This window comes from Pangasianodon hypophthalmus, chromosome 22, assembly GCF_027358585.1.
Source record: "Pangasianodon hypophthalmus isolate fPanHyp1 chromosome 22, fPanHyp1.pri, whole genome shotgun sequence".
In the NCBI taxonomy this organism is placed as follows: Eukaryota; Metazoa; Chordata; class Actinopteri; order Siluriformes; family Pangasiidae; genus Pangasianodon; species Pangasianodon hypophthalmus.
The window spans coordinates 12418340-12431865 of record NC_069731.1 but is presented as its reverse complement, the minus strand read 5'-3'; the positions used below and the strand labels follow the sequence as shown (position 1 = coordinate 12431865).

The 13526-nt window shown below is 40.3% G+C and overlaps 1 protein-coding gene across 6 annotated transcripts in view; it reads right to left on the bottom strand.

The window, feature by feature from the left end:
* Positions 1–6141: 6141 nt before the first annotated feature.
* The window catches only part of prkag2a (protein kinase, AMP-activated, gamma 2 non-catalytic subunit a), a 94919-nt gene continuing 87534 nt past the window's right edge, over positions 6142–13526 (bottom strand). For 5 of the 6 annotated variants that reach the window (XM_026937798.3, XM_026937799.3, XM_026937800.3 and 2 more), the window contains 5 exons: positions 12854–13019; positions 12701–12738; positions 12460–12606; positions 11501–11594; positions 6142–7481 (listed from right to left, as the gene is read on the bottom strand). In XM_026937798.3, the coding sequence (XP_026793599.1) occupies positions 7447–7481; positions 11501–11594; positions 12460–12606; positions 12701–12738; positions 12854–13019 (480 nt within the window). In that variant the 3' untranslated portion in view covers positions 6142–7446. Of the gene's footprint in view, positions 7482–11420; positions 11595–12459; positions 12607–12700; positions 12739–12853; positions 13020–13526 lie in introns of all 6 variants that reach the window. The other variant, XR_003404147.3, reaches the window with a different exon arrangement.

Sequence of the window (13526 nt, the reverse complement as noted above, 5' to 3'; positions counted from 1 at the left end):
AACTGCTGGCGCGCGGCCCGCTACACCAACTGCACGCGCGGTTCCTCCTTCAGCTCAATGTCATTTGAAGTAGAGTCTGTGTGTGAGCGTTATCACGTATTCATTGACTTTCACAAAGCTCAAAGATTATTATTTTTAAACCAACAGATACACAAACGTTTCTTTCTCTCCTTTAACTGTCGGTTAGGATTTACCGCATTTATTTATTGCCTTTTTTATTCGTTATATTCAGTGTAGCTTTTTTTTAATGTAGCCATAATAGCAAATTGCTATATATAAATAAAATATTTTTATCTTCATAATATTTAGTGGACAGACTAGAATTTTAGTTTAACACAAGGGAAAACAACTTCTCTCAACAACGCTTAGACAGTAAGAGTAGGAAGTGGCACTTCCGGTTCTAATTTTCCTTTACTTTAGCAGGCTGTAAGTATTACAGGCAGATGATGAGACAGTGTTGCTGTGTAACTCTGCGAGCAAAGGTCATACAAATCAAGGGACAAGCTGGATGGATAGCCGCCAAAACGCCATTGTGGCTCTAATTTTAACCTTAAGTTGTGTGCATCTTAATCTTAATCCTTTTCTCTTTTCCTAAACACAGTGCGCTAATCCACCCTGCTGAAAAATGCAGCTTGTCTGCAGTGAAACATTAGTAGTGTTCGATCAAAAGCCATTTTATTAGCTCACTTACCAACTGGCAGGATGGTCTATGTGTGTTTTGACATCTGGTCAGAGAAAGGTGGACTTTTCAGCAAGGCCCAGACTTGAATTAACCCTACAGTACATGTTTGTAGGGATGTACCAATCCCATAACTGACCTGAAATGCTGCAAAGGTACTGGATGAATGTAACATATTTTAGGTTCAAAGATGCATTTAATGACATGTTTAATGTGTGTTATTTTGACTGACATGAAAGCAGGAGTTTTCAGAGAGTTGCCTCAGTCTGATTACTATTACGTCAGATTACGTCAATACACAGACCTCTGAAATATGATTATTGTATTGAAAATGGGAAAAAGTGGGATTGGTGCATAATTAGTTATTTGTGTGTACATGGACTGTGTTCAAATGAACAATGCATTTGTTAATTACTATGTGGATTTTTTTTACCTTTAAGTAAAAGGAAGGAAGTGCAGCATGGGCTTTTGGCTATGTTTGCTTCAGCTTTATACCGCAGCTTAGTTGAATGCTCGAATCTGATTGGTCAGTAGGTGGGCATTATTTTCCTGTAACACAACAGGTAGTTCAGGTGTCGTGCCCTGTTTTCCATCCCTGCTGCAAGCCCCGCCCCCTCCCGGGAGCGCGCGCGCCTGTATCGCTGTAAACAGAGCGCTGCGGAAGTAATCGTGGATTTGAATCAGATTAAAAAAGGAAATCTGTCTTATAACTATCCTTCTCATTATCGTGTGTTCTAACTATCGTGTTGTAAACACTGTTGGTTTGTAAACAATAAGCATAATACTGAACATGATTGGATATGTCCAGCCTGGTCTCACACACTCAGTGGGTTAAGCCCTCCACAGGTTTACTGTTTTACTGTTAAAGTATTAATGCGCTCGGACTAGCAGTCCAACTAGGTCTAACCTAAGACGGATTTTAAAACGTATTGTTGTTTAACAAAGTAATTGTTACTCTGTGTGTGTGTGTGAGAGAGAGAGAGAGAGAGAGGGAGAGGGAGAGGGATAACAGCTATAAGATAGCAGTGAGAACAGGAACTAACTTGTCTCGCGGACGTTCCACAACCTTTAATCTAACTATGAATCCTTAAAATGCGTGATGCGTCGTTCATCAATAGATTAAACACTGTAATAAGCTTACCAATAAGTAGTGTTATTCCTTAACTACTGAAGTAACAGCCTGCAACAGTTGGAAAGCATGTAATGCTAACACATTTCCAGTATACAATGGTGCTAGAAAGTTTACAATTTTCTGTATTTCTGTATAAATTTGACCTGACATGTGATCAGATCTTCATCTAAGTCCTAAAACAAGATAGAGAGCCCAGTTAAAGGAATAATGCTAAACATTATAGTTTTTACATTTATTTATTAAGCAAAATTATCTAACATTGAATATCTTTGTCAGAAAAAGTATGTGAACTTCTAGGAATACGAGTTCATTTAAAGGATGACAGTGAGGCGTGAGTTTAGCAGGATCAGTGTGAGTTTAGCAGGATCAGTGTGAGTTTAGCAGGATCAGGACTGGGTTTAGCAGGATCAGGTGAGTTTAGCAGGATCAGTGTGAGTTTAGCAGGATCAGGAGTGAGTTTAGCAGGATCAGGTGAGTTTAGCAGCATCAGGACTGAGTTTAGCAGGATCAGGTGAGTTTAGCAGCATCAGGACTGAGTTTAGCAGGATCAGTGTGAGTTTAGCAGGATCAGTGTGAGTTTAGCAGGATCAGGTGTGAGTTTAGCAGGATCAGTGTGAGTTTAGCAGGATCACGTGTGAGTTTAGCAGGATCAGTGTGAGTTTAGCAGCATCAGGACTGAGTTTAGCAGGATCAGGTGAGTTTAGCAGGATCAGTGTGAGTTTAGCAGGATCAGGTGTGAGTTTAGCAGGATCAGTGTGAGTTTAGCAGGATCACGTGTGAGTTTAGCAGGATCAGGTGAGTTTAGCAGCATCAGGACTGGGTTTAGCAGGATCAGGTGAGTTTAGCAGGATCAGTGTGAGTTTAGCAGGATCAGGTGTGAGTTTAGCAGGATCAGTGTGAGTTTAGCAGGATCACGTGTGAGTTTAGCAGGATCAGGTGAGTTTAGCAGGATCAGTGTGAGTTTAGCAGGATCAGGTGAGTTTAGCAGGATCAGTGTGAGTTTAGCAGGATCAGGTGTGAGTTTAGCAGGATCAGTGTGAGTTTAGCAGGATCACGTGTGAGTTTAGCAGGATCAGGTGAGTTTAGCAGCATCAGGACTGGGTTTAGCAGGATCAGGTGAGTTTAGCAGGATCAGTGTGAGTTTAGCAGGATCAGGTGTGAGTTTAGCAGGATCAGTGTGAGTTTAGCAGGATCACGTGTGAGTTTAGCAGGATCAGGTGAGTTTAGCAGCATCAGGACTGAGTTTAGCAGGATCAGGTGAGTTTAGCAGCATCAGGTGTGAGTTTAGCAGGATCAGTGTGAGTTTAGCAGCATCAGTGTGAGTTTAGCAGGATCAGGTGAGTTTAGCAGGATCAGGTGAGTTTAGCAGCATCAGGTGAGTTTAGCAGCATCAGGTGAGTTTAGCAGGATCAGTGTGAGTTTAGCAGCATCAAGTGTGAGTTTAGCAGCATCAGTGTGAGTTTAGCAGGATCAGTGTGAGTTTAGCAGGATCAGGTGAGTTTAGCAGGATCAGTGTGAGTTTAGCAGGATCAGTGTGAGTTTAGCAGGATGAGGTGAGTTTAGCAGGATCAGTGTGAGTTTAGCAGCATCAGTGTGAGTTTAGCAGGATCAGGTGAGTTTAGCAGCATCAGTGTGAGTTTAGCAGGATCAGGTGAGTTTAGCAGCATCAGGTGAGTTTAGCAGGTTCAGGTGAGTTTAGCAGTGTCAGGTGTGAGTTTAGCAGGATTAGGAGTGAGTTTAGCAGGATTAGGAGTGAGTTTAGCAGGATCAGGTGTGAGTTTAGCAGGAACAGGAATGAGTTTAGCAGGATCAGGCATGAGATCAGCAGGATCAGTGTGAGTTTAGCAGGCCCTCCCATGTTTCAAGAACATAAACTTGGGTCTTCACTATCAAAGTCTGGTCTTCACCACACAGGTTTATGGAAGTGTGCCATGCCTAGATCAAAGGAGATTCCTGAGGACCTCAGAAAAAGAGTTATCAATGCTCACCAGGCAGGAAAAAAAATTTCTAAAGAGTATGGCCTCCACCAATCCACTGTGAAGCAGATGGTATGCAAATGGAGGAAATTCAGCACTACAGTTACTCTCTCAAGGAGTGGCCATCCAGCAAATTTCACTCCAAGGGCGCAGCGAATAATATTACGAGAAGTCACAAAGAACCCCAGGGTAACATCTAAGGACCTACAGGCCACTCTTGCATTGCATAATGTCAATGTTCATGGGTCCACCATCAAGCAAACACTGAACAAAGACTGTGTGCATGGCAGGATAGCAAGGAGGAAGCCAGTACTCTCCAGAAAGAACACTGCTGCCCATCTGAAGTTTGCTCAAGACTACATGGATAAGTTGGAGGAATGTTCTGTGGAAAGAAAAGTTCTCCAAAATAGAACTTTTTGGTTTAAGTGAAAAGTGTTATGTTTGGCAAAAACCAAACACTGCGTTCCAACATAAGAATCTCATCCCAACCATGAAGGATGGGGGTGGCAGTATCTTGGTTTGGGGCTGCTTTGCTGCCTCGGGTCCAGGACAGCTTGCCATTATTGATGGACCTAGGATTTCCAGATTGTACCAGCAACTTGAATGTCAGGTTTTCTGTTCATGAAATGAAGCTTAACTGTAAGTGGGTCATGCAGCAAGACAAGGATGCTAAGCACACAGGTAAGTCTACAAAGAAACGGTTAAAGCAGATAGAAACATTTTGGAATTACCAAGTCAAAGTTCAAACCTTATCCCAATAGAAATGTTGGGGAAGGACCTAAAAAGAGCAGTTCATGCAAGGAAACCCACCATCACTGAGTTGAAGCTGTATTGTAAGGAGGAGTGGGAGAAAATTCCTCCAACCCACTGTGCAGGATGAATCAGCAGTTACCAGAAACGTTTGGTTGAAGTTACTGCTGCTCAAGCAAAGGTTCACATACTTCTTCCGACAAAGATATTTAATGTTGGATAATCTGCTCAATAAATAAATGTAAAACCTAAAATATTTTTGTGTCATTTGTTTTAATTGGGTTCCCTTTATATAGTTCTAGGACTTGGATGAAGAGCTGATCACATTTCAGGTCAAATTTATGCAGAAATACAGAAAATTGTAAAGGGTTCACAAACTTTCTAGTGGCACTGTACATGTCAGTTTTCTCCAAGTTCTTTTTTTCCCTTTAAAAGAACATGCCAGTAGATGATTTGGTTGATCTTTCTCTCATCTGTTCATAGGATGTTGTTCCAGAACTGTAGGGGACTTTTGAGATATTTCTGGCAAACTGTTATGAAGTGGTTTTCATTCACCAGAGAATTCATTCTTCTGTCGTTCACCACAGTTGTGTTCTGTGGTCTTCCCAGCCTTCTGGTGGTCTTGAGCTCACCAGTGTGTTCTTTCTTTTTAAAGAATGTACCAAATAGGTGATTTGGCCACATCTAATGTTTTTGCTATCTCTCTGATGGGTCTGTTTTGATTTTCAGACTGATGATGGCTTGCTTCACTGGCAGTGACAGCTCTTTGAAGTTCATACTGAGATAACAACAGATACCAAATACAAATGCCACACTTGAAATCAACTGTAGAACTTTTATCTGCTTAATTGTAAGTGAAGTAAAGAGGGAATAACACACGCCTATGGAACAGCTGAGCAGTCAACTGGCCAATTACTTTTATCCTTTAAAAAAAAGGGAGGGGTTGGGGGGGTGGTTGCTATAATTCCTACACTGTTCACCCAATTTGGCTGAAAATACCCTCAAATTAAAACCTTGAGGAGATTTGGGCAGAAATATTGATTAAATATTAATTATTTAATTTCAACTCTACTATACTGTGGTAGAGAGCTAAAATAACAATAACTTTGTTGATGTCCAAATATTTATGGATTTGACTGTACATGTGGGTAAGAACTGCCCTGTGATAGAACAGTGTCCCATCCAGGGTGTTCTCCCACCTCCCACGTCAGCTCCAGATCCACCATGACTCAGTATGGTATGAATAAGGAATGAATACAATTTTAGGGATTTACCCTCTTTTTACCTGCTTTTTTGGTTTGTCCATCTGGGGGGAATCCTTAAAGGTTCTTCAACAGAATATGTCCCTTTTAGAAAAAGCTCCAACTAGAACTTTCCATTAATAATATGTGAAATCTTAGACTGTCCTATTGCATACTATGTCAATATGGACTGCTTTAATGATCAGCAAACTTCAGGAGTTCATTTTTGTTAGCTCATGTGCCTTAAAATAAAAATCTGAAAAGTTAAGTTGCTTATATGCAATAAAATATGCAGATTCCCTAATTATACATGCATCTCTACCATAACAAGCAATATAAAAAAACCAAGCACAATGCACATCATTCAAAGATTCAGTAGCATGATTTATTGTTTTCCAAACCGCAAAATGGAAAAATAAAATCAACCCACAATGTTTAACCATTGTAGTATCATCTTCATGCCAGTGATGTACAATTTTCAGTGGACATGATGTTTTCATCAGTGACCTTTACCATCAACACAGCCACAATAAAGATGACAGGACCTGCAAATGAAAATCTGTAATATTACAAACATACATTGAATGCACAGAAAAATAGACCTTTCTCTGGCACTTTGTAGATATCTCACAAGCTCTTCCTATGTACAGTACAACTGATACGGAGTATGAGGGGTTTCGTTGCATGCCTCCGGTTTACCTGGAGAGAAGAAATAACTGCTTGTAGGCAGCGGCTGCGTTTTGAAATTGCACTAAATGTCAAGTCATAAGAACGTCATTTTAATGCATAGGGCCTGAACGTATCTTTCCATCCCATTTGACATTTAAAAAAAATTATAACAAATATTAAAGTACAAATAAATAAAACGCTGAATCTATGTTTACAGTATCATTCCAAAAACATATTATTGAAATAAAACTTTTCAAAGGAAGGAAAAATATATATATATAAACTTAAAACTATTAAAATCACTGACAACATATTCCAAACATTTTGGTTTTCAGATACACTGACATTCATTTTGTTTCATTTGAACATTCGCTGTTCTGGCTTTCTCTTGGCCATCCGTAATGGGCGACAACTGGTGGACAGAAGGCACCATTTAAAGAAAGAGGGGAGATGAATATTAATAAAGGGAGGATAAAATTGGTACAGAACTAAAGGACAGTTTCAAATGTGCAAGTAAACCCACAAGCCAAAGCTGTGCTATAAACAAAGAACATGGAAATGAGAAAAAAAAAAATTGCTCTGAATAAAGCCAGTTCTAAGTTGTTTGTCACTAGAAGGAATCCCCTCAGATGATATTGATGGTACAGTCCTAAGTATACCAGTGAGTTTAGTACACAGAATGGACACCAGATGGTGATGTTTCATATGTAGTGATAGTGAGCGTGCAGTAACAGCTTTAGACACTGAGCTCTGCAGAATCCCTGTGAGGAAGAGATCCTTGGTGGTCCACCTTGTCGCCCCTGTAGCCCATCCATCCATTCCCCCCATCAATCCATTTCCTCGTCTGGCCTTCAGCAGCATTCAGTTTGCACCCATGTACCCTTTTCCTCCTTCTGCCAGCCCTCAGTGGGCTGCAAATTCATCCCAAACTCCAGCTTCAAATCTACTTCCCGCTTCCTCTTCCAGCAGCATGACAGAATTTAGCAGTTCTGATGTGCATCACTCAGCTTCCTCACTCTCCTTCCTGGTCAGACCTAGACAGGAAAAGAAAAGGACAGATTAGTGTATGTAAGGACATCTTTGTTGCGACTAAGCCGCGACTGACCAATCACAGCTTAGCGAAAGTAAGAAGGCTCGAGCACCTGACAACCTTTCAGGACTCGCTAAGCTGTCGCATGTGGGATACTTTTAAAGTTGGTTTTAGATTTGTGCAGTCTTGTACAATTATTACTTTATTACACTATACAAGCTCCTATTAAAATAACGTGATGTTTGTTGTCTGTATTTGTGTACCGTATTTGTGGCTATCCTGGGAGTTTTGTGTCTTCCTATACTGCCCTCCTGTTGATGGCTTTTAGACGAGTGATATAGCAGTGCTCACTGAGATTGTAAAATTTCTGCCACTGCCAATAATCTCTCGCCGTCAGCTGACATTGGTCACAACGGTACTAAATCGACCGCTGGTGAACAAGTCACATGACAACTCACAACCAAAGAGTTCTTGTAAGCAATTTTTTTCAGCGACAGCAAAATCACGCAGTGTAAACCAGGCTTAAGTTGGATGACTGACTTCCCAAAAGTTTACACAGGTGGGAGTTGGGAGAGAAATTACACCCATTTCCTACATATAGGATACAAGAGGAGGGGTGTAGCATCCAAATTAAACAATGCTGAAAAGCACAGTAGCAGTTTAAGCCTGTTTTAAAAAAAAATTTTAAAAAAATCACATGCATCACAAACAACTGCTTTAAATTACTTTCTGTTGAACTTAGTACCGTGTGTATATAAGTAGAGATTCCTGTGAAATGGAGAACAATGACAGCCTAATCAGTTTACTTTGTCATACTGGAAACGTTCATCATGAATCAGTGAGCCATTCACACTAAATATAATCATTAAAATGCATAGATACACATTTCCCTGTACTTCAGTGTAGGGACAGCGCTGCTCGTTTAGTCATAGGTCATCTACATGGATCAACGTTAATAAAGCTGCTGATTCTCTGACTAGGATCTGTAAACTTTAGGCTCAACTTTGACCATCTTAAGACCCTCTTGATATTTCTAATTGTCTCAGACATACTGTTCCAAAAAAAAAAAAAAAATACTAAGTCTTCTACCCTTGATCACTCCACATTTGACATGCTGGAACAGAAAACATGGGTGTCGGGGTTTAGCTAGGGTCAATTGCACCATGCTGTGGTGAGGGAGGAGGTATCACAGCATGTGAGTATGTCAAACTCCTCGTCAGTCGTGACACTGATATCATTACATTTCAACATTATTTCATCATATAGCTCAAGTGCACATGAATCACACCAAATTTCCTGGTATAATCTCAGCTGTTGTTCAGCTACTGCTTTTCTTGCGCTCCATATAAAGTAGCTTCATTCTGCACCATGTCAATGTCAGTCCACTAACTACACTCCAAATACACAACAGGTTTGCCATAGCCTGAACAATATTAGGTAGTAATAGCACACTAAATATTACATTTTAAGGATTTAACCCTAATAAACATCCTAATTTGAAGGCCATAACATCCTAAACTACTACTACCTACTTGTGCTTAGACCTCTATGACAGATTTAATGCTTAATAAAATATGAAAAGCAAAAAAACTACAAAAAAAGGAGGAAAAAAAGCATTTAAACAGACATTCAGTTCACGCTAAAATCTGATCCATGCATATCAACAGCAAAATTCACAGCAATCCATCTGCTGGTTAATATTCATAACACTTGTTGATCTGTATTCAGTGCAAGATATTCACACCCAGTAGAGTGCATTCAGTAACATCCCACAATGTGTAGGGTGTTTGTGAAGTTAACACGTGTAGCACGTCAAGAGCACCTGGAAGCTGATAAAAGAGAACGGCCTACTCTAAACAGCGGGGTTTTTGGCCAAAATAAAACACTACAATACTTGATACAAGCCAAAATAGGCACATTTTGTTTTCTGAGCAACAGCAGTACTACATTTAAAAATACCTATGAAATCTTAAATAATTGTATAGATAAGAGGAAAGATGAAAAATAGTAACCTTATTTCTCTTATCAAAACTTTTGTCCATGTTCGGTCTGACCTCTTGACTTACACTCACTGACCACTTTATTAGGAACACCTGTACACCCGCTCAATTATCCAATCAGCCAATCATGTGGTAGATTTTAAGCAGCACATGCGTAAAAATCTAATTCATGTAAACTGGATGTAACCTGATAATTTTTCTAAAGGTTGGATGATACTGTGCCTACTGTAGCCTCAGATTCCTGCTTTCGGCTGACAGGAGTGGAACCCAATGTGGTCTTCCGTTGTTGTAGCCCATCAAATCAAGCTTCTACACACTGAACTTTCTGAGATGCTTTTCTGCTCACCACGGTTGTAATGAGTGGTTATTTGCTTTACTATTGAATGCCTGTCAGCTCAAACCAGTCTGACCATTCTCCTCTGACCTTCCTCATCACCATGACATTTCTGTCCACAGAACTGCAGCTCACTGGATGTTTTTTGTTCCTGTGTAAACTCTAGAGACTGTTGTGTGTGAAAATCCCAGATGATCAGCAGTTTCTGAAATACTCAAACCAGCCCATCTGGCACCAAACAACCATGCCACAGTCAAAGATCACATTTTTCCACATTCTAATGTTTGATGTGAACATGATGTGTATCTGCATGATTTTATGCAATGTGCTGCTGCCACATGATTGGCTGATTGGATAATTGCATGAATGAGCAGGTGTACAGGTGTTCCTAATAAAGAGGCCAGTGAGTGTTTAATCTAAGCGAGCAACATTTGTGTTGTAAGTGAAACCAGTCAATTTGTTTCTTGTGTTCATTAAAAAGAAAATGTCTGACTGGCTTACCAGTTTTAAAGAACACATTTATTTCTATTTGTGATAGGTGCACTGACAACAAACAACACCACCGCTGCCCATAACAGCTTCAGTGGTGTATTACCTTCTATCCAGAAATACAGGCCTATGTGCAGTATTAGATGGCATTTCTAATGTATACAGGTAGAGGTAGTTTCTCTCTGAGAGCAAAAAGCATCTGCCGGCTGTAACAGAGGATTTACTCTCAGAAGCCAGATAGAATAGACAATACACATCCATGCAAATCAGTGAATCTACCACACCTCAAATAACAACAGCCTGTATTTTCTTAAAATTCATCACCACACTGTTCAGAACTTGCAGCTGCCACCTACTCTCTCTGCACTCTCTAAATCTTTACCTAAGATAAACCCTACGTATGTATGTAACTGTGGTCCTAAGAACACTGGATAACCGAGAGGGGAGGCGAATCACCTGGATACCTTCTTATGCGCATGACCTGCCAACAACGTCACAATGCACACACACAAAAGCAATAATAATAATAATAATAATAATAATAATAATAATGGGTGCACATCAGATTCCTCCTTGGCCGCCACTGTTAATACTTTTTGCTTTAAAATTTTTTTTAAACAAAATAAAATATAAAAAACTTTACATCTCCAAGACCAATGGCTCTAAGGTTAGTGGCCACCGACTAAATTGGCCTAGTTGTTTGTATAAACATTACATAACTCTTCTAACAATAGCTCGAGTTCGGGCTTGCGAGGCTATAAACTTACTGTGTAATTATTGCATACTTTTAGAAGTTTATTGTGTGTAGCCAGTGCACTGTAGAGACAAGACACAATACACCATCTATCAAGATGGGCACCTCTACAAGGAGAGAAGCTCCAGCACATTGCAAAAGTTAGGAGAAATGTCTGGGCTGGCTGCTGATGTCAACCACACACAACCACGCCTGCATGCACACACACATTTGCATCAGAAAAGTTCCGATGATATTTGTCAGTCACGCTGTGAGAAGGATAAAATGTAAAACCTCATGCTCTCACACAAACAGAGCAGCAGGTTGCAGTGACAGCAGTGCAGCAGTCCTGTGCTTGACAAGGCCAGGGTGGCATGAGGGCGATACCTGTGTGCGTGTGTGTTGGGGTGGGAAGAGAGAGGAGTCCGGGAACAGAGAGGAGCTTTAGCAGTGCAGAGCGTCTATACCTGCTGGAGTGAGGACCAGGGCCTGCAGGATGTCCGACAGGGACACAATACCCACGATGCAGCCAGCCTCGTCTACCACCACCAGCCTGTGCACCTGTGGGGAGACAGAAAATCCTGAATGGCAGCAGTATCTGGCCATCTTGCAGTCTACCTACCCTAAGACCCTACCCTCAGTCTTACCTCACCCCTATCACAACCCACTATTATCAAAGCTGTTCCATGCGTTATTGAGTTCTTAGGGTATTGAATGGCTTTAATCCAAACCTCAATAACTCAAAGACAAGTAGCCTGTGAATAACACCCACATGGATATAATATGTTCCTTCAATGGAGAGCTCAGGAATAGAAAACTCTACGGCTCTAATAAATAATTTAAATAATGTTCATGAAATAAATGTGGACTGTGGGGAACATATTTACAGAGCTGCTGACCCTTAATCCCTCAACTAGACGACATCATCAAGTATACAAGCTTTTGAATTTACTAATAATGGTAACTGCTGACTTGGACTCATTTGCTCTAATATTTAATACTTAGGGGTCCAAGCATCAAAGGTGCATACAGCTATATTTATTATTTAATTACTGTTGTAACAGGAGTTTTAGTTAAATAAACATTAAATTCTTTTTTCCAGTAAAATACAATACATAATATAACATGGGGAAAATAAAAGTACATTTTTTTTTTTACTTTTTCAATCCAGAAACCAAGGTGGAGAAAAACTTGCATTCAACCTTGCCATTCTGAGAATGATTCCTAGGAGCTCATCTCTGCTTTGAATATTCTGTAAACTATTACATGTGTGTGCGTGCGCGTGTGTCTTTGTTGCCCAGAAGCAAATTCACCATATATTTGACTATATGAACGTGTGTAAAGCTCGGAGCCTCGCCTCATCTTCACTACCCTGTACACTATGTGTGCATATGTGTGTGTGTGTGTGTGTCTCCTAGGAACTCACCTCAGCTTTGACTATCCTGTCCACTATAGTCTCCAGAGTCTCCAGTCTGTTGCACTTCATGACACCCTCAAAATACTGGGAGCGATGCATCAACGCCTGAGTCACGCTAATGTCCAGGTTATTGTAGGTCTTTTCAGCAGCAAGATTCTACACAAACAACAGGTACATACAGAGCATGAGATCCCACAGCGGTCAATAATTCCTAGTATAAATGAGCCAAATATAAAAAAAAAATACTTACAATGACATCAAACTTGGAATAAATATCTACAACCTTTCCTGTAAAGCAAGCAGACAGTGAGGACAGTGAGGTCTCATATGGTCCGGGTTAAAATGCGTTAGTATGTGGATTAGGAGTGTTGGTGAGAATAGCGGACATGCTGTGTGTCTTTACCGGACTCGTCTACCACAGGCAGAGCTGAAACCCTCCTGTCCACGAAGATGCTCAGAGCTTTGATTATTGGCGTGTCAGGGTGAATGAAGGCGATGTTGCTGTACGTCCCGATGCCCAGCTCTTCCAGGGTCTTCTTCATGAAGGCAGGCTTTGGCATCTCACACACCTGAACAGAACAAAGACCCGTAACAACTGACTGAACTAAAGACAAGAGTTTAGAATTTGTCTGAGGTGCAGTGAGCAATGGTGGTAGGACTGAGGCTCAGTTTGTGTACAAGCAGCTAAAAAAGGTAAAAAACAACAACGGACGTGTGCATGTGTGAACAAATGATAAATTCATTAGCTAGACCACTGGGCCAGAAAAATCTCCAGTGTGCTTGCCCAGTTCCAGTCTTAACTGACAAGGCTAAAATGTAGACATAGTATAACATATCACGAGCTAGTTAGCTACTTAAGTGCATTAATATAAATAAAAATATATAAAAGAAATAAGGCTCTGAAATATTGCATGTCACCTATAGCATATTTTGACATTTTTAAAAGTGTGTGAACTACTTGTGTAGCATATACAACTTAAACATTTAGCTAAATATTAGCAACAAGAAAACAGAAAGTTAGCTAAATATAAAAAAAATATATTATTGTTTTCACTTTTAATTAAGAAGCAACATAA